The sequence below is a fragment of the Neodiprion fabricii genome, chromosome 7 (assembly GCF_021155785.1).
Source record: "Neodiprion fabricii isolate iyNeoFabr1 chromosome 7, iyNeoFabr1.1, whole genome shotgun sequence".
Taxonomy (NCBI): domain Eukaryota; kingdom Metazoa; phylum Arthropoda; class Insecta; order Hymenoptera; family Diprionidae; genus Neodiprion; species Neodiprion fabricii.
The window spans coordinates 18,077,929-18,099,895 of NC_060245.1; the positions used below are offsets into that span (position 1 = coordinate 18,077,929).

Consider the following 21,967-nt stretch of genomic DNA (forward strand, 5'->3'; position numbering starts at 1 on the left):
AAAAAAAAAAAAAACAACAGTTAAACTCGACGATCAATCGATCAATCGCGAATAATATCTTGTAATAAAGATGAAAAATTTGAAGTCGAAACAATTTTGTAAATTGTATAAATTCCCTCCTATCATCAACGTCCCGTGTACATGCATAATAGTTGTGTACGATAAGTTTGATCTGACGTTGAATACCGGCAAAGAACAAGGACGAGAAGGATGAGAAAACGAGGTGATCGTGAAACGATAATATTTGCTCGCCATGGCGAGAATGACGGCGAGGAACGAGGGGGGGGGGGGGGGCAGAGGAGGGGGAGGAATTCCCGCCCGGAGTAAGAATTCCTTTCTCGTATCGACGGGGAACGCGGCGGTTTTTCCCGACGAACGGTAAAGAAGCTCGTCGTTTTTGAATAGCCCGAGATGCCTCCGGGCGTCGTCGCTTCGACTCCCCCGTTACACACGATTCTCGAATTGCCGCATATCGCGCAGCAACTTACACAAACTGGTTTAAAAATAACTTCTGATCGGCGGTTAGCCGTCCGTCTTTCGCCCCGTTCCTCCTGTTCCGTTCCGTTCCGTTCCGTTCCGTTTCGTTCCGTTTCGTTTGGCTTTCTCGGGATGCCCCGCGGCACGTTCTTCGATTCGACTGTAGCAGCGACAAACTCCTCGGGAAGCTGCATCTACTACTAGAGTTTTCTATCTCTCTTCATCTCCTCGTCCTACCCTGCCCGACACTAATTAACGACGTTAGTTAATTAAGCACGCCCTAGAAACCCGTCTGAAAGCTCCCAGGTAAAAGCTTTCTCCCTGAGACCGTAAAGAGACACGTGCGCCCAGTATATACCTATATCTGCATATATGTATGGATATATATATATATACATATATATATATATATATATGTATTATGACTAGAAAAAAACTTTTTTTTTTATTCTCTCACCGGCTAAAACTCAAGTTTGAGACCTCCAAATGCATCATGAATTTTTGTAGAACCGTAAAAAAATTCTTAGAGGTCGCAAAATTGCATTTTCGATTTCCCATTTAAACAACATGGGAAGCAGCCTGTTTGTTCTGTCTGTATTTGATAAGTCACGAATCCGAAATCTTACAAAAATGACCAATGCATGTTCTCGCAGGAAATTTAATGCTCTACATAAAAGGTCTCCTGTCATTTTGCGATAAACCTCTTCGTTCAAAAGTTATTCAATTACAACATTTTTCAATTTTATGGCAAAATTATCAGACTTGTCGCAAATGTCACGGGACTTTTTTTTATCGTGACATAATTGCGTGACATTCTTAAGTCCCGTTTATATATAATATATACGTACATATATAGACACATTTATATCTATATATATAAATATATTTGCATTGTACACATATTTTAAATATGATAGGTGCACCTACGTGGATAAAATGTCCGTACGCTGTATAGTCGGTATAAAAATTTGCCCGATAATTTTCTATTAGCTAGATTGTAGCTGTGAATTTTTAATTTTGTTTTTTTTTTTTGTTTTGTTCCGTCGTAATCCACGAATTTCGATAATGCGACATTAAATTTGAACGAACCATTTGTTTGGGTGGGGGGAGGATAACCTTTTTATCGAGAAATAAAAATAAGAAACTTCAACGAATCAATTTTTCATTACTTTTTCTATTTCAGGCAAAAAACATTTTTCCAATTTAGTTTTTTTAACATTATCTATCTGTAATATGTGTAGCAAATAAATAATACCGTATTCACTTTGTCTGATATGAAATAAGACTGATTTTCAATTCTCGAAATTAAGTCTAATTGCGGTTGAATAAATAAATTTATTTCAGTCCAACACACTTCTGGTTTCGTGTGACGGAAAAATATTCTCAATTTAAAAATTAAAATTCCACACGCTGTTCATGTAAACGCGAGGAGTTAGAATTAGACTATTCCTTGAACGAAATTAACACTTGTCTCATCGTACACTTACGATACAACGTTCGACAAAACATTTAACCAATATCTAATTCATTCATAAGCAACAATAGTTGAAAATTTATCTATTTGTTTTATTTACATTGATAAATAAAATATCGTTTACAAGTTGAAAATATTTCGTTGAATGTTAGGTGCGTGAGGTTTGTCGAAGTTACGACGCAGCCCTCGAACCGAGCCGGAATCTCCCATATATGTATACCTTCATGAAAAAGTTCCCAATTATTTTTAGTCAAACTTCAAAGGAGTGAAAAGTTTGTTAGAACCGGGGGAATAGTCGCTTTGAGGTATGCGGCCTTTTCCTACCCTTCATCTTCCTCTTCCTCCTCTTCTTCTTCTTCGTCTTCTTCTTCTTCTTCTTCTTCTTCTTCTTCTTCTTCTTCTTCTTCTTCTTCTTCTTCTTCATCATCTTTTTCAATTATCGCACTCCGTTGGTCGAGAAGAATTTTCAAAATTGACGACGGAGCTTACCGCGTTAGATATGTATATTTATTCAATATTTACTCCTCAAGGTATGCCGGGCCTTATTGTAGGTGTATACATGGGTCATTCCACGCCAATTCGACCTGGGTTTTACCCTTGATCTCTTAGATTTGGGGTGCGATTTTTTCTATGATTGTTCTCACTTTCAAAGGTACTCTGTTTTTTTTTTCTCGAATCAATTTGAATTTTCTACAATTTTTAGAAACGATTTTATCGACCGTCAAAAATTAAAAATTTGGAAAAATTGTAAAAACATCCTGCGTCGGATATCAAAATTTTCAAGCTTGGACCCGGAGTGGGCCGATTTTCCCTTCTTACGGTTTTCAAACTTCTTCCGAAAAAAAAAACGTTAAAATAATTAGCAGCGAAAGTAATTTTACTATGGATGGTTGCTGAAACATTTTTATAATATTTATATTATTTTTATATACCTGAGATGTTTGAAAATTTTTCTCAAATTTTTCGCAAGATTTTCTTTTCCTCCCTATTTTGTCAATAAAAAAAATAACAAATGGCAAAATGGTTCCGAAAGATGTAAAAAAATTTGCAAAAATCCCATGTAACATATAAAAATGTTTCAGCAACCATCCATAGTAAAATGACTTTCGCTTCTAATTTTTTTTTTTTTTTTTTCGAAAAAGCTTGAAAATCGTAAGAAGGAAAAATCGGCCCACTCTGAGAGTCCAAGCTTAAAAATTTTTATATTTGACGCAGGATTTTTCAGAATAATTTCAAATTTTCAAATTTGGTCGGTCGATAAAATCGTTTCCAAAAATTGTAGAAAATTCAAGTTGAGCCAAAAAAAAAAACAAAAAACAGATTACCTTTCAAAGGGAGAACAATCATAGAAAAAATCGCGTGCCAAGTCTGAGGGGTCAAGGGTTAAAACCCAGGTCGAATCGGCGTGGAATGCCTCATATATATATGTATAGTATATATTTATGTATGTATAATGTACATCTAACTAAATTCTGTTTTTTTCTTCGTCTTCTTTGTCTTCTTCTTCTTCTTCTTCTTCTTCTTCTTCTTCTTCGTCGTCGTCGTCGTCGTCGTCGTCTTCTCGACGGTATAACAGACGGAGGGCTCCTCGTCGGAATTGGGTTTGAGGATTAAAGCGCGCCGATGAGAGAAGAGTGGAGAAGTTGCGGGAATGAAGGAAGAGTAGAGGATTACCCAGGGCGGCTCCCTCGCGCTCGGCCGCAGCTTAATTTGGCTGCATTTTAATCGGATGCGTCATGAATATTCGTGAGGAAATAGATTTTCACACCTTCCCATCCGCCCGACTCCTTCACACATACACACCGTAGCATCGCCAGGCCGAATGCAACCGGCAATCTTCTGGAATCTGGAATCTAGATTTATACCACCGTGATACCAACGCTCCCTTCTCTCCCTCTATATATATATATATATGTATATAAAAATACACAGGCTGTTAAATTAATCCCTGATTCGACCGCGACCCCCACGAGGTCGATGCTCCATCCAACCAATGCAGGGTAAAAGTTTTTTTTTTTTTTCTCTGTTCCAATGCGCGAGAACAGAACGAGTTGTGAATTGGCTTCAAGTCGAATACGAACAAGATCCTAAAATTCATGAAACTTGAACGTCGACTGATACCGATCTAGCAATATTGTTGTTGTTGTCTTTTTTTTGAGAAGTTTTGAATCACGCTCAACGCCGAAGGTGCTAAAGTCCTCAGTTACAATCGAAGGAAAGATAATTGTTGAACTAATTTTACTTTGGCTATAGCCTCGAAACGTCGTCTTCGCAGAATATTATTAATTCCTTTATATAACGTGTAAGAGAATTCAGGGGTTGCTATGGTAGCAGCAACGGAAGAAAGAGCCCGAAACTCCGTATAAAATTTTCATCAAAATGCTCCGAGAATGATCCGCAGAAATATTCCGTCAATTCCCTGAGAAAATTCTTCGAAGTTAATTAAAGTGTTTTGAAAACCAACCCTGTGTAATTCACGTAGAAATATCCCTGTATGAATTTTCGCTACTCGGACGACGCTGGAATGAATTTCCAATAAAAATGATACTTGGAACAATTCACGCGAAATCGTAATCATTTCATACAAATTTTCTACGATATTATGTGATTTTTTTTCTTTCTTTCACACTCTTTCATTCTATTTGATTATTTATTTTTCGAAGAGAAAGAAAAAAAATAGCGGGTAATAACTCGTCTAATTTCAGTACCGCAGGGTGTCGTTATAACTTGATTAGGTATGGATAAGTATCGAATTTCTTGTACGACAGAAAGTGAGAAACTTTGAAAAAAAAATTTAAACGCCAGTCAACGCAGCTACGAACCGACCGGATCTCGGATCGATCGATCATCCGATCGCAATATCGGTCATCAGCGCGTTGTCGTCTTAGCGCCGGAGCGAAGCTGATTATCCGTTATCGATTTCAGACCCGATACTCTTTGCGTGGATGGAGTATACATGTATATACCAGGAAATCATTTGATTTCAGGAAACTCAATTATCGCAAAATTTCCGTCTTCTATACCATGGCGCAGCCTATAAGCCTCCTACTGCTGCTGCTGCTGCTGCAGTGCTGATGCTGATGCAGCTCTCTCTCTCTCTCTCTCTCTCTCTGGCCTCTGCTGCTGCAATTGCAACCCCTTTATGAGCTTACATAGCAATCAATTTCACGTCCAATAACAAATCCTCCCTTCTGACTACTCGAGAATATTATATATATATATATATATATATATATATATATATATGATAGTCCACATAAAGATCTTGATTAAATAAAAAGTATCGAGGCTTTACAGTATTTCGCATTATTGAAAAAACACAACAGATATTTGGTTTGTTACAAAATTTGATCAGGGCAGTATTAAAAAAAAAAAAAAAAAAAAAAAAACTAAATATCTTTCAGAATTTTTCAGATAGTAATATATGAATACCGTTCTGGTTTTTTTGTTTTTCCATCTTTTCTGTACATTCCGCTGTTCATTTTTATTATGATTTTTGTCCTGACCATTTTTAAATTGATGTTGGATAAAAATGGCGTGTGAAAAAAAAATTTCTAGGACGAAGGTATAACGTTTTCAACTGCAATATAAGCGCGACTTTTATCATCCCTGACCCATCGACGTATATCGTTATACTTTTACCAATTATGATGATAAGAAGGGTCTTTATATACGAAAGAATTAGATGTAGAGAGCTGCTCGGAAAACGTCGGATTACGTCAATAACCTGCGATACATATACGCGTTATATTGTACATGGAGAAGGTGGATATGTGTCGAGATATCGGAGAAAAAGTTACTTCTGTCTGGATCAAAGCGAAAAGAGGGTATTTTCATCCCTCTTGCAATACTTTCCTCCGTCATTTTCCTCCGTCTATACATGGTATATGTATATGTAATTTCAGGATGGATCGACGAGTCTAAGCAAAGGAAATGGTACTTTCTTTTTGGAAAAACGGCAATATACCGAGATAGCAAAGTATTTCAATCGTTATTTCAGGCACTCCATACATGATACAGAATTTCATAAAAAAAACAAAAAAACGTTTGCGACGAAGTTCACGAATTGACTATTTACTCCGACCGACTTTTTATCATGGGTTGAAAATTTTTATACTGAATTCGTTTGTCTGACTTTCACACCTTTGATAAAAATGACGACAAAATTGTAAGAGAAAAAAAAAAAGATTTCGAAAAATGTCGGCTCTTCGAATGGCGATATTTTTTTTTTTTTTTTTTTTTTTTAACCGACTGAATTATAAACTGCAAATGCATAATTTCGCGTTTGATGAACCTCCTTCAACAATGGTGCGAATTTTCAGAGAAAATTGATCGTCCACCTGCAGTTTCCGCAATGCCTATAAATATACTATATTCAACACCCCATCACGGTGTACTTCACCCTCCGATGATCCCCGGGAACAACTCTTGCGGTCGAACAAACAATAATTTCCCGTGGGTGTAAACCCGCGGAATGCTGCACCGTCCAGAATGAGTCCAGAGTAACGCGGGTAGGTACAGGAATTCGAAGAGCCAAGAGCCAAGAGCCAATCGGTTTTGAGGCCATCGGGTCCACCAGCGCAATCCTCGTTTTATTGGGAAAACGTTACAGAGCTATGTTCGATGTCTATATCTGTGTACAGAAACGTGTTATGCCGAGGATTGTCCTGACGTAGTTTTGAATTGTGCTCGTTGAATTCTGTATTTCGCTCCACCGTTTCAGGATACAGTATACGATGCTCCGCATTGCAGTAATTCCGCGGGAGATGAAATATACCCTGATTTGACATTCTCTTGGTTCTATCATTTCAGATCACCTGGATCGACGGACTTGGCAATGTTCTTCGCAACGGGATCAAGACTCACACCGAAAAATTTGAAGGAGGACCTCTCGTCACTGTAAGATCGGTGCTCACTGTCATGCCGAGGAAAGAACACGACAACACCACATTTACTTGTCAAAGTCATAACGCCGCTGAGCGAACTCCTCAAAACGTGAAACTGCGCGTTGAGGTCAGTAAGATTCATTGGGTTAATTAGTTTAGAAAACGAAGAAGCGCGCGATTACAAGTTGCAAAACTATTATTCAGGGTAAAAATCTGGATAATCAAACTTTGGAGATTTTCATTCGTATGGACTTTGAAAAGTACCACGACAAACGAGTTATAGTTACAGGAATGAATTTTCCGTACAGTCTGAAACCGGTTAATTCTTAAACATGATTATCTTGGTTGTGGAATCAATTTTACACAGGATGTTTCCGAGTAAACGTCGCAGTCTGTTGGGTTGCCTACCACCGAGGGGAAAAAATATCGGTAAAACAGACCTACCTAGTTATCGGTACCTAGCGCTTTAAAAGTCCTTACAAATGAGCTGGGACTGCACTTGTCGTCAAGTTGTGTAGATTTGGCCAAGCAGTTGTTTCGTCGTTTGCAACCTACTCTGAAGAATTCTGTAATCGCGTTCCGGAGTCACGTTAAAGTGATTATACGGCTTGACATGACTGAAGTGATTATGACCCGGTAGGTCTGTTTTACCGATATTTATTCGCCTCAGTGGTAGGCAACCCAACATACTGTGGCGCTTACTCGGAAATACTCTGTACATGTTTACTCTAAACAGTAGTGGTACGCAGGTGAAATTAGACAAATTTCATAGTTAGAAACAAAGATACACCCTTTGAAGCGAGTTTCACGACGTATCTTGAATGAGAGGATTCGGCATATTCGGAGTAACGGAAGTTTGCCAAATTCAAATCGAACGGGGTAATAAAGGAATGAATTCATTAGGGTAAAATTAGATGCCCGCGATTAACCTTGGGGCAAAATTGATAGAGAGAAGGAAATGATTCTGTGTAAAGGTGGAGAAGATATTATTAGAGAAATTAACCAGCCGTTGGTGTTCAGTCTACCATGGAATAAATTTTACTGAATTTCAGGTACGGTACGCTCCAAAAGTTTCGCTCAGAATCCGATCAGGATTATCGAAGAACGGTAGAATAGTCGAAGGCGCTGAGCTGAGATTCAAATGTCGAGCAGAGGCGAATCCTTCAGACATGGAATACAGGTAAGCAATCGTACCAATCCCCCTTCTAACAATTTTTCCACTGAACCAATCTTACCGTATCGAGTATTTATCGGGACGTGTGTTATAACGCGGCACGTGTATTTACCTACAGACTGGTTTGAATTTACGATTTACTTTGATTCGCGAAATATAACCGACGACGTCTCGGCGAAATTGGAACTCCGCTCGGATGCGGAGCGATACATACAGAGGACAACATCAAACACCTTAACTTCTTCCATCAGGAATCAATATCATCATCGAGGGTTGCAAATTCAATCTTTCCTCTCTCTCTCTTTCTCTCTCTCTCCCTCTACGCGCCCCAACCCCAAGAAATCCAACCCCTAGCGCTCTTTCCTCTCTTCTTCTTTCCTGCTTTCCGTCCTTCCTTCCTTCCTTCCTTCCTTTCTTCCTTGCTTGCTAGCTTTAAATAACGAACGTCGTTCTCGTCTCGACGACGATTATTTATTTTCAGGTGGTACATAAACGAGAGAAAGGTGATCGGTGATTATACGACAGAGATGATTATACACAACGTTACGAGGCACGATCACGACGCTATCGTTAAATGCGAGGTCCACAACGACGTCGGGAAAAGCGAAGAAACCGAAACACTCGACATCACTTGTAAGTAAAATATACACTGTATTGTCGGTAGAGGCGATCTCTGCATTGCCTGCAATCGCGATTATCACAGTGCAGAGATTGTTGTGATTTTACATAGGGAAGAAAGAATCGTTGAAAAGACTGCTGTAGCATTTGTGAGTCAGGACACAAAGAACGTATTTTTTATATAACAATATATATCGTTAATTTATTACAGTCTTATACTGTCTATGTTACCACAGTTGTAGCAACACATCGTAAAATTTTTACAGTCATTAATTACGATTAATTAGATATGTGAATTTTTGTTTTCTCTCGGTGGGTAAAAAAATTTGCAGTTCTTCCATCAACTGTTTTTTTCAATTTATGGAAAAGTTTGGGAATTTAGTTTTTGAGATTTTTCTCAAATTTTCCGATCAACTCTTTGGAAACTTTGGAAAGTTTATCAGATATTTATATCTTTTAACGGAAAACTCATAGCTAAATGTACTTTAGACATTTTTAGAGAAATTTCAACTTACCTTCAAAACAGTCAAGTTGTCTACAAGGATTTTCAATTTTGCTGAGAAATTCAAATCCTTATGTTCGTTGAATATTATCACAGCACATTATGGTTTTGTAATTTTATAGTTCTGTTGAATAACTTTGAAGTGTTATAAAATTCACGACATTTCCGAATTTTTAAGAAATCTTTTGAAAAATAATTTAGAATTCTACTAATTTGTGCGATCCTACTCAGAGATTAGGCAGTAAGAAATCATTCGATCATCTCAATTTGACATGATTAGCAAATATGTACAAAAACTTCTGATATAGTAAAAGAAACCAAGAGAAATTTCTAAATAACTAGCAAATAACTTAGTCAATACTAGGAATAAAAAAAATATAACTTGTAAACAAATGTATTGCACTATTAAAATAACTATTTATAAGTTTTCGATCGCTTCTAAAATTTGATCCTATTTCATGTAGAATTAGAATAAAACCGTAAGTCGCCCTTTATCGCTGAAAATTTTTTCTAGCTAGTTACAGCAAGTAAAAAAAATTTGTTCCAAAACATTTGAGATAATGTTTTAAAAAATACATTTCTTCAATCCCAACAATATATCTGAAGAACTTACAATGTATATTATAATATCATTCTTGTTAAAAACAAACATGGTAAAATTTTAACAAACATAGTGCGAATGCAAAGCCTCTAAAAGTCTCTACAACAACATGTATTAATTTGAGTATTTAACTAGTTTCCTTTACTATACGTCTATTCAGTGTCTACCTTTTTCACTGCAGATGTTTTTCACGAAATGGTCTGAAGGAATAGCGCTGTCAAGCTGTTTCGAAGAAGGAAAAAACGAGGTTCAACTCTGCGACAAATTTTTGATATCGAATTTTGTTTTTTGCACAGATGGGCCACAATTTCGGCACCCTCCCCAATCGGTAGAGACTCACTATGATGCTACTGAAATCCTGCAATGTGACGTTGACGGTAATCCAACGCCAGAAGTTCTCTGGATTCACGAAGAAACCGATCGAATCGTAGCGAGCAGTCCTAACATCAGCGTTCATGTTAACCCAGAATCTGCTGGACGATATTACTGCAAAGCGCATGTTTCTGGATTCCCAGAACTTACTGGCTATGCAAATATCTACATCAAAGCTGCACCTAGCATCGTTTCTCAACGCACTCAATACGTTCCAGACGAAGGAGTCGTCAAGGTAAAAACTAAAAACAACTGCAGGCATAGAAATTTTATCTGTTCATATGAGATACGCTACTTTCCCGATGAGTCAGGGATCTTGGCCATTGAAAGCAGACTTACATTCAACTCAATATTCTATGATAACTGGCAATGCGTCATTTTTCCGACATACTTAATTTTTATCTGGAATTGAAGAAAAATATTCTTATCCCGCAGGTTGAATGCACAGCTATTTCCGTACCAAAGGCAGATACGGTGACGTGGAGCTTCGGAGGTAGAGAATTGAATTTCACATCGAACAGCACGCCCTATCTTGTCCAGGAAGAATTCACGCCCGAAGGAATAGTCAGCACCATAACACTTCTGGATCCAGTATCGACTTACTTTGGAGACTACAATTGTACGGTGACAAACAGTTACGGAAGTGACTCTGTGATTATCAAGCTCACCACTCACGGTAAGTAATAAAAACTTTGTTCTCTTATTTATACCTGGCCTCGTTACACGACAAGAGCAAATACTGCCTAAAAAAGAACCAGAAAACGTACTCGAACAGCTTGGACTGTATCAGAAGACTTTGTTGTAATCTTTGTACCCTGCTTTGAGTTTGACAAAATGTCTCCCAAACCTGATCACGCCCAATAAGTAAAAACTAAGTAAAGATTTGGAATTTTTCTTACGGACTTGACGCATAATTGTGTTCCTTCAATGCAACGTACTTTTCGTCTTTTTCCTCAGAGAGTTCCAACGTCATATGTAACTAAATTTTATTACCCTTCTAGCGCTGATTCCAGTCGATTGGCAGCTGATTCTTATTATCGGAGGATTAGTCGTATGTGTGATCCTCGTTGGGATAATCGTAGCTCTAATCCTGCACTGTCGAGATCGTATCAAACAGCCTAGGCCACGTACTGTACAAGCTCAAGACAACGATCTTCGTGAGTAAAACATTGCAATTATCAATTCTTTGAGTCAATCAATCAATCGGAGTATCGATGATAATATCCTGAAAAATGGTTAACTCTTCTAAATGTGCAACAATTTTTACCCTCAAATTTCGAGGTCTGCATTCATAATCTCTTCTTCGTATGAATTTTCCAATGCATTTTACAGAAGAGACAGATTCGAACAACGAGCGATATCGCGAAAGCGATCGTAGCAGCAATCTTTCCGACGTCAAAGCGGATATTAGAGCTGGATCAAGTGTAAGCAATGCAGAGAGCGTCACTGCCCTGGATAGCGAAGGAGAAGGGAGCACCAGAGGCGTCAACGCGCTGGCATTAGCAGGTCCGGTTCCTAATCCGCTCGGATTCAGATACAGCGCCGATTACACAGAGCCATCATTTCCGCCAAAGAACAATGTAAGGAGATTTTTTCAAAAATCAAACATGATCGATGTTCAGATCTTGCAGAAAATAGCTGCGCTCTTACTTATGTAAATTGAATCTTGGACAAAATTAACATTTAAACGATACAGGATGGAAGCAACAACAACGGTTACGTGCCATACGTCGACTACGCTCGTGACTACACGCCGCCAGTTGCCCAAGGAATGGGAGCATCCAGAGAATCCCTGAGCAGGATACCCTCGGGAGGTATTCTCGGTTCTAAAAAAATTGGTCTCAGTTCGGCGAACCTTGGTAACAACACGCAACAGGTCAATTCTGTTATAGATCCAAGGTTTTCAGCCACTTATGGAAACCCTTACTTGAGGTGAGTGATCGATTATATATCGGACAAACGTATATTGTAAAGATTACCACGCAGATAAAGGAAATGATTCGCTGGTGCAACAAGTTTTAATGTCAATACGTAGATAGCAAGAGAAAAATATATTGCAAAAGCTAGAATCTTTCAAGTTTAATTAACGACCTTGCTAAATTGGGAAGCCCATTTGACTACACTTGTAAATAGTTTGCTACTGCAGTGAAAATTCTTAGTACAACGGCTAAAATACTTTATGCCTTTATTTTAAGGAGATTTATAAGGGTGGATGGTTGAAAAAGTGGGAGAATTTTGCAAGTTTATATCTCATTAACCAATTAGTCTGTTTGATTGGATTTTTTTTATTCAAAAGTATGTAGATAGAGCTTCATTCGTGCAATTTTTCAATAGAGTCATTCAATACGGAGTATTTCAAGTAAATCGGTTCAGCCTTTTTTGTGATATTGTAGAAACCGCATAACGTGTCACCGAGTCAAATGGTTGACGTTAATATCAATAACAATGCTTCCTATCCACTAACTCTAATACAAACAAAACAACTGTAAATAAACCTTGATATACATAATTTTGCATAAAACAAAACCCAATCAATTTGAAATAATAGGTCGTTGAGACATATATTCCCAAAGTGGAGCCCATTTTGGAACCATACTCATACGTACTTCTTCAATACTAAAATTTGCTGGTCCAGCGAGAAAATGCACCAATAATTATCTTTGACGAATATACTAATCAAAACTTTTGCTCGATTAGAATGTCAGCGGCAGAGCAACTCAGGCACGCACCTCACACGGCGATACCCGGTGTAACTCCAGCCCCTCCGCCATATACTCAGGCGATGCGAATGAGTAATATGAACGCTTTGAACGGGGCAGGTCCGCAGGTAAATATCATCATCAAATTACAGTAGCCTGCTATGTAAAAGTACATCGATAGACGTGATAATGGAGGCTTGCCGTACCCAACAATGTGAACTAAAACGAATGCATATTGTGCGATTTTTCACAGGCTCCATTATCTGCCCATTACATAACGGGGGGGCCGAACGGAGGCGTTGCAACGGTGAAGCGTACATCGGCAGTTGGAAGTCTGGCGACGCATGTATGAGATTGGAACTCTACAGCTGGAATAGTCCCTGCTAAATATTAGAGGATTCTGGTTTCAAGTGCGCGTCAAGAGTATCGTCGAAACGATTCGTCGTCCTGTTGACCTTTAAAAAAAAAGGACACACTTGACGATACGACGATTTTCCGACGATGATATGACCGAGATTGTCTGCCCAGATCGCAAAATCTCTACAGTCTGAAACTGCTTTCAAAAGATCTCATGGCGAGGATCGATATTGAGATTCCACGAATATTGAAAGTTGGACACGCAAAGGCTATTGTAAGGAGTGATAAAAATGTATTAGAAGAGGTAGGAGATATTTAAATAGGTATATGATCGGTAAAAACATGATGAGAGAAAGAAGATGTAATGTGCAAAAGATTTCTAATATAATAATTCGTTTCAAGCGATGCCTTAGATCGTTATAAAAATAAAAAAATTTAAAAGGAATCGTATTTCATCTTAAGACGCTCGATCTAACCTGTGATAAAGGCAATATAAATAGTTGTAAAGAGAAGCCTAGTGTTTCGGATTTTGAAAATGATGAACAAAATATAAAGAGAGAAAGGAGAAAGTTAGAGAAAAAAAAAAGAAATCTCGAAAAACAATATGACCGCTATCGCGCGTGAAATAAAAAAAAAATAAATAAATAAATAAATAAAATAGTGACGATCTGAAAACGAGCATGAATGTAAAAAAAGATGATAATTGCCACTGAAATTCATGTATCGATAACAACGTCAACGTACATTATATATTATAAAAAAAAAAAAAAAAAAAAAAAAAAAAAATAACGAAAATGTTATAAGCAAGTCAACTTGTATACAACTGCAAGAAAGGGATCTGGGTTTTCTCTCGATTACTTGTATAAAATGATTATCTAATCGTTATTATTATTTTTGTTTTTAATTGTCAATCATTTTTCTACCTACTCAGTAGATGTAAGTAGTAAGAATTGTCAGCTAAGCAACTTGAAAAACTAGCGTCAAAACGGACAAAACTTATCGTGTTTGTAAAAAGTAATCTTTTTAAAAGTTCCCAAATATGTGAAAAAAGAAAAAGTATTCTTTAGGTGTAGTCGATGATGATAATAATAATAATAATCATAATCGTCATACGCGAGCCTTCTTAGCCTTACGTTCTGTTGCATAGATTTAAATTGACATGTTTATCATTGTTATTTGGACAACTTTCAAAATTTTATTCCTTAGAGATAAATGAATCGTAAGATTCGGTAATTTTCACAATCTTTGGCTTTTGATATTGTTCAAAATACGTCTACGTTATTAATTAATTAACGTGAAGTAAATAAAACGAATACATACATATATATATGTATGTATATATGTATGTATCAAAATTTAGGAAAAAAAGGATTTAAAAAAAAAACGTACGTAAATTATACCGAAAATGTATTGAAATTAATGCAGTAAGGTTGAAATTTATACCGATGCGTGTGATAATGATGATTATCGTTATAATACGTGTCTCTTCGTAATTAGCAGAAGTAAAAGAACATTTTAAAATATAGTATCAAAAATACACGTTGTATATATAGACGACTTGAGATATTGACAATCTTTTGATTAAAACAAAAAAGAGAGAGAAATGATGAAAAGAAACAGATACCAACTAGATATCGATATTGTAAGCATTTATTTGAGAATTGGATAAAAACTCCGCCGCGCGTCGTTTCAACCATTTTGTTTTTTCTTTTTTTTTTCCTGCAATGGAACAAAAAAAATCTCGTACCATAATCAAGCAACGGGCAACACAGACAGTCCCAGAATCACAAATCGAAACTAACGATGAAACATATTTACCGAAAATACGAAACTTAACGAAACAAATTGAGTGATCGCCAGTTCGTTGAATGTATCGAAGAAAAAGGGGAACAAAAAACAGAATGAGTAAAACAGACCAGGATACAAAGTATTTTATTTTCATTTGTCTACACGACGAGCTGAGCAAAATCCTCTTTACACTCTTAATAATCATTCTATAAGAATTTTATAAATGTAAAACTGACACTTGTTTTTCTGTGTCGCAATAGTTTCCATTGGCCTGAAATCGTTATACGAATCGGAGAAATGATAAAGCAAGGAATGCTTTTGCATATTATAAAAGAAACCCCAAATGTTAGGCCACGTTATGAATATATATATGTATATATACATATGTATATGTATGTATATATTATATATAGATAGCTAAATAATTAGATATGTTAATCCACTGTTGTTAATATGAACATATAGAGCCTATAGTTCAATGGCACTAAAGTGAAACAAACAAGAATAGTAATAACAATTTCATTATCGAAAAAAACCAACGTTTCGAGCAAAACGAAAAACGTAAACAATTTACGCAAATAATAACGTATACATGAAAATATACATATACAAACGTATATGTACGTCAATGTATATTGAAAAAAAAACAAACGCTTCATTTTCAAAACGCAACTGAATTTTTTTAATCTAAAAAAAAAAAAAAAAAAAAAAACCTTTTGTGAAAATATTCTTCGCGGTGCGTTATACGTGCCTCGAATAGATACGTGTATAATATGTGTATATATATATATACACACACACACAAAATATATATATATATATATGGGGCGTTCCACGCCAATTCGACCTGGGTTTTACCCTTCACATCTTAGATTTGACGCGCGATTTTTTCTATGATTGTTCTCACTTTGAATGGTACTCAGTTTTTTTTTAAGTTTTTTCTCGACCCGTTTTGAATTTTCTACAATTTTATCGACCGTCCAAAATTAAAAGTATGAAAAAATTCTGAAAAATCCTGTGCCAGATAACAAAATTTTCAAGCTTGGACCCGGAGTGGGCCGAATTATTTGAAATTTTTAATTCTGGTCGGTCGGTAAAGTCGTTTCTAAAAAAATCCTTTAAAAATCGCGCACCAAATCTAAAAGGTCAAGGGTAAAACCCAGGTCGAATTGGCGTGGAATGCTCCATGTACACTTATATTATATTATCTTTATGATTTCCGTACGTAAGAAGCCGCACCTATACTACACTTGTCCTATTTATACGTTTTTTATAAGTATACTTCACCCTTTCGCTATGTACTTGCCAGTCTGTATAGAGAGACTGACATGGTTTCATACTTTTTCGTAAAAAAAAAAGAAAAAGAAAAGAAAAAAACGTAAGAAAAATGCATTATTAGGAAAAGAAATAATAAACTGTACAAAGGATACATTATACCTAATACCTGGTGAGGTAAACAATACACGGTATATATTCTCACGTATCTCGTTATAGGTATGAAAAAGAAAAAAAAAAAAAAAAAAAAACCCCTATTTAAAATCATCCATAAGATTAATAACTGTACGGATGAAGAGGAGAGAAAGCTTTGCTAATTAATAACGAAACAGGGTCGCCTATCAATTATTTAAACAGGAATATAACCACGAAGCGGCGTTACGCAAACAGGGCAACCCTTCGTCGTAGCGAGGTAATTCATTAATACGAACGCGTATAACAAAATCTTGTCACACGTTGTAAAATTGACGAGAGCGGGGAGGTGGAGAAAAAAAAAAAAAAAAAACAAAAGACGACGAAATTAAAAGAAGATAGATAGATTTAAAAAAAGGGAGAGAAAAGAAGCAAAAGCAAAAAAAAAAATAAATAAATAAATAAATAAATAAAACGAGGAAAAGAAAATATCTTTATATTATAACTGAGAACTCTGTAATATAACTTTGTGTAAATAGCTGAAGTTATTGCTCACTGTATCTTGTAAGTTTAATTAGTTTTATATCATTAATACTTATCGACTATATACCATGAGAAGAAAAAAAAAAATATATATATATATATATATAACGATTATACGAATCGTACGAATAATTTAAGATATCTACCGGTGTATAATTAAGTCTTTTTTTTTTTTTTTTCGTTTCATCTCCACATCCACCGATGCAACTTTACGTAATTATTCAATGCATGGCGGTCAAATCCCTAAAGCTCTACCGCCGTTCTTACGTACACAAATCTTTCATACTTACAAGTTTCAATTAACGCAAGAGAAAAGAAAGAAACAAGGTGAAATTAATTTAATTTAAAAAAAACTTTCGTAATTATTTGTTGATCATTGTTTAGTTTGATTCTTTGTATTCATTCCAAGTAATACCGTCGGGCATAGAAATTAAGTTTGTCGAATCGTCCCTTCGTCAATTTTGCGCACATTTTTTTACAAAGCGTAAAGTAAAAACTTCTGACAAAATCAAAGATTGCTTTTTGCCGCTTGACACCGTTGAAAAATGTACATACATTTAGACACTTTGAATTTATTTAGTTTATCTCACTTTTGCCATAATTCCATTATGGATAACAGCTTAAGAACAGTTTAATTACGTGTTAAACTAATTGCATGGTTTCTAAACACGAGTTACATAAGCCTGTAATGTGTGTGTAAAAGAAAGAACCGAATGATGAAAATTGATCGAAAATTTCAACACCGTTTCGCGCTTCTAATCTAAACACACGATACGAATAAATATTTCACTAATTAATCGACAAAATTAAAAACATAAAACCATAAATCTCTGTACATATATACTATATGTGTACATAAACGATTAAAAACCGATAAAATATAATAATCAATCAAATCCAGCTCTTGTATAATAACTTGTATAAATTACGCAAAGAAGGTGAAAACTAGAGAAAAAAAAAAAAGCTAACAAAAATTATGCAACATGGAATTTACTCACCATGAATGTATTCAAAGCCTACAAAGATTCGTTACTTGCTTAATTCCTTTTTATGCAACTTTGACTTTTTTTTTCCTGAATATCAGTCAGTTTATACTCCGAATATAAGAATCGCAACAATCAAAGGGTGGCCCGAAGCAATGGTTTTAATTAGAAAATTTCGTTGCTTAATACTTACTAAAAATATTTAATATAAAACGTACATATATATACATATATGTATATATGTATATAAATACTTGGGTCATTCTACGTAAAAACATAAAACGTATTCATTCATTATTTGTCAATTATTATATTTAACGTAAAATAGTAAAGATTCGTAATGATAATAGTGATAAAATCTCGTAACATCCGATTGTCTCTGACAGTTTTTTTTTTTTTCTTCCGAACCGATTCGTTTATTCAAACGCGTCGAGTCAAGTTAACATGTATCGTAAACATTGTAGTTCCTCAACTAATTCGTCGTAGATATGCTTTTTTCTTCAACTATCCGAACGTACGTTGGATATAAATATTTTAGAATGTGAATTTAACACATCGGTATACGAGAAGTAATTTTTTTCAGTCTTATTAGTAACGCGACGATTGATAGAAATCTAACGAAACAATTTGTTTGACAAATTAGCTTTTCTCTTTATACACGGAAAAAAAAATTCTGTTCGGCGAGCTGTATTCTACAGCTCCAGTAACTATACGCACTCTACGGTCTATCTTGTAGTTACAGCAACTATATATTAGTCAGCTCTGATAGCTGCAAGTTGTTCAGCTCTCACAGCTGAATGGTTTTGCTCTAAGAGCTGTAAGTTGCGCTGTGCTCTGGTGCGTTGACATATTTCATAACCTTCAAATTTCACGAGTATGATTTAAATACAGTTGATAGATAATTGTATAAATAGTCCATTCAAATATGTAAATGACACTGAATAAATAATGATAATAATGATGAAAAATAATACTAATAGCAATATAATTGTACTATTTAATAATAAGCGCTGTGAGCGGAGCCGAAAAATTCTGGTCTAGCTCTTCGAACGAAGCTGTTTAGCTGAGAGAGCTGAACAACGTACAGCTATGACAGCTGACTAACAGTCAGTTACACGAACCATGCAGTGCTCTTCCAATAACAGAACGTTTAGTTCGACGAACTGTTTACAAGTAACTATCTAATATTTAGTTCCACGAGCTGAATTTTTTTTTCCGTGTACATTCAACGATTATCAATGAAAATAGTATAATATTCGCGCAACGCTCGTAATTTTCAATACTTTACAGAATTAGGAAAATAACGAATTCGTTCAACCCGACAACCCAACAATAAACAAATTACAAATTACTAACAATAATCAATCTGTCGCCGAGTGAAAAGTTACTTTACAACACGTTCCGTGCTTTTCATAATACATCAAAATAATCAGTGTGGTCGAAAGGTGGAAAATGCGGGATAGTGTTGAATAAAAAAAAAAAAAGAACAAACATTTCAAGCGTACAAAGACTAATCGAAAATACAAAACGTATCCGATACTAGTAAAAGTGATCAAGCCGTGTAAGTTTTTTTTTTTGTTTTTTTTAATCGATCAATTAGATCAAACAGATGACGCGATATTAGAAGAGATGAAAAATTATCATATAATAATTCATTGAATCTCCGTTTTAAATATCGTTACATTAAGTAGGAAAAGTAACGTTTTATAGGAGACAGTGAAACCTTTTGTCTAATAACTGTAACTATATATATATATACATATATATATATATATATATATCGTAATAATATTGATACTGAATACTCTTTAACGAATTTGACTGAACGATTAGAAAATATAATATATCTGATATTTTTCTCGATGTTGAAACTATTTCTCAGACATATATAATAGACGAATTCTTAAATAAGGATAAGAAGAAAAAAAAAAAAAAAAATAATAACGGAATCTAATTAAAATATAGCGTTACGATATTCCTGAATTATCGTGTATTCACACACACACACACACACACACACGCGCGTAGATACGTTATAGAATTTATCTATAATTAAAAAAATATCTGATCGAAGATCAGATTTCGTTTGTACATGGTAGGAATAACGATGGTAATTAAAGAATGAAAAAAAAAAAAAAAACAAAAACGGAGGATATTGAAAAATTATATAGCGCGTTCGAAGGTGTTGAATTTTAGATGGAGAAGAATGACTTTAATGAAATTTGTTTACCTGTGAACATCTTCAGTATACGATTTCAATTCGCAGGAATCGCGACGAGTTCGAAAGTGAAGGGGGAAAAAAAACAACCTTTTTTTCTCTTTCCTGAAAAAAAGTTTCAAGGGTCATTTCTTTTTTTTTTTTTTTTTCTGAGAAAAGGAAAATGTGAAACAATCGATTTCTGTTAAACAATCTCGACTATAGTGAGCAATGATTGGGGGGGGAGGGGGGGGGGGAGAAATTATTGATTTTAAAAACACAATTCAATGAGATAAATCTACATAAAATATATTTCGCATCCTTTTTCCTGGCATACTCTCTAAGTGTTTGTGATGTGTTAACTAAATGATACAAGTCTCCGTAAGGCTTGCTTGTGGAAAAAAAAAAAACAATTGAAATAAAAAATTTGTTACAAAAGGAAGAAGAAAGAAAAAAACAACAAAACAAAAAAAAAAAAAAAAAAAAAAAAAAAACAATAAAATAAGAGACGAAAAAAAAAGAAAGAAAGAAAGAAAGGAACCGACAACTTCGAATTCATAAATGTTAATTAGTATTTCAAAATTTTACGACTCACCGTATAATATTGTAAATACACTATCCACGATCTCTCTTCTATTTTATATTGAAAATGAAATCGGCGTATTGTATACGTTGAAAAAATAACGCATTGCCGACAATATTTCATCTGAACTGTTTCATCGATCGGAAAAATTATTTTCAAAATATTAGGCTTCGTATTGCTTTCGACAAAAGAAAGAAGAGTGCATAAAAAAAATTAAAAAAAAAAAAAAAGACTGTTCGCCATTTTCGTTAGATTACGCTTCAACGATCAATATCTATGTAAACATATAGGGAACGGAGTTTAACGTAAGAGATTTTATAACGAAATAATAATCAGAGATCGGTAGAATTAATTTTTTTTTTTTTTTTTTGTTAAGTAAATATTGGATTCAACAACATAACTGGAATGCGTGAATTTAGATTTAATTGTAACGATCTTTTGCTACGAGACAATGATAAAAATATCAATTATCGAACGGTACATTCAACGTAGATGAGAGCAATGTTGAAATATTTTATTAAAAGTCTGGGTGTAATTTTAATGAAAATTAAAATTTTTATTACCATTCATTTTCATCCACGATATCTGAATATTAATTATTTCGCCGCTGGAACTAATCATGCTATGTTAAATTCTTTTAACGACTTTACGTGCAAAATATTCATAAATTTGACGTATCAATACTACGAATAAAAAAAAAAAAAAAATCATCCAAGTTCTATAATAATAGTTTTCGATGTTGAGGTGAACTTTTCACCTCAGGTCTAAAGAGACGAAAGTAAGTTGAGTTGAGTTGAGTCGAAGTGAAGATTAAGAAAAGATAATTGTCTGAAATACATCTGTAATAACGAAAAGAAAAGAAAGCAAGAATATCCAAATAACTGTTAAAAAATCGCGAGATCAAAACGCAGAAACAAAAACAAAAAAAATAAACTAAAATAAAAATAAATAAACAAATAAAATAGTAATAGCGTGTAAGGTAACGATAATTAATATCTAATTTTGCATTGTAAATAACGCCGATCGTAATTGATACTTGGTACTCTATTGATAAGAAGAAACTATACATATATTACAGATATTGTATAATAAATTTTTTTTACGCATCTACGAAGTCATATTTTCACAATTTGTACGATACGTAAAATGTGTATTCGTATATACGTAAAAAGAAAGAAAGAAAAGAAAAAAAAAATAACAGTAACAATAAGAGTGGTGTGTAAATATTATACGATAACGATAAGGGTTTGAAAACTTTTGGTGCACGGAAGGATTGGAAAAGGCTGTTGCTTTTTTCAATGGCTAC

At 34.9% G+C, this 21,967-nt stretch overlaps 1 protein-coding gene across 1 annotated transcript in view; it reads left to right on the forward strand.

Moving 5' to 3' along the window:
* Nucleotides 1-14,505, forward strand: part of LOC124186196 (irregular chiasm C-roughest protein-like) — a 90,161-nt gene extending 75,656 nt beyond the window's left edge. The window contains exons 4-13 of the mRNA XM_046577687.1: nucleotides 6,764-6,964; nucleotides 7,890-8,017; nucleotides 8,493-8,644; nucleotides 10,029-10,339; nucleotides 10,540-10,780; nucleotides 11,106-11,261; nucleotides 11,437-11,684; nucleotides 11,801-12,036; nucleotides 12,802-12,931; nucleotides 13,057-14,505. Of these exons, the coding sequence (XP_046433643.1) occupies nucleotides 6,764-6,964; nucleotides 7,890-8,017; nucleotides 8,493-8,644; nucleotides 10,029-10,339; nucleotides 10,540-10,780; nucleotides 11,106-11,261; nucleotides 11,437-11,684; nucleotides 11,801-12,036; nucleotides 12,802-12,931; nucleotides 13,057-13,155 (1,902 nt within the window). The 3' untranslated portion in view covers nucleotides 13,156-14,505. The remainder of the gene's footprint in view (nucleotides 1-6,763; nucleotides 6,965-7,889; nucleotides 8,018-8,492; nucleotides 8,645-10,028; nucleotides 10,340-10,539; nucleotides 10,781-11,105; nucleotides 11,262-11,436; nucleotides 11,685-11,800; nucleotides 12,037-12,801; nucleotides 12,932-13,056) is intronic.
* Nucleotides 14,506-21,967: the final 7,462 nt, after the last annotated feature.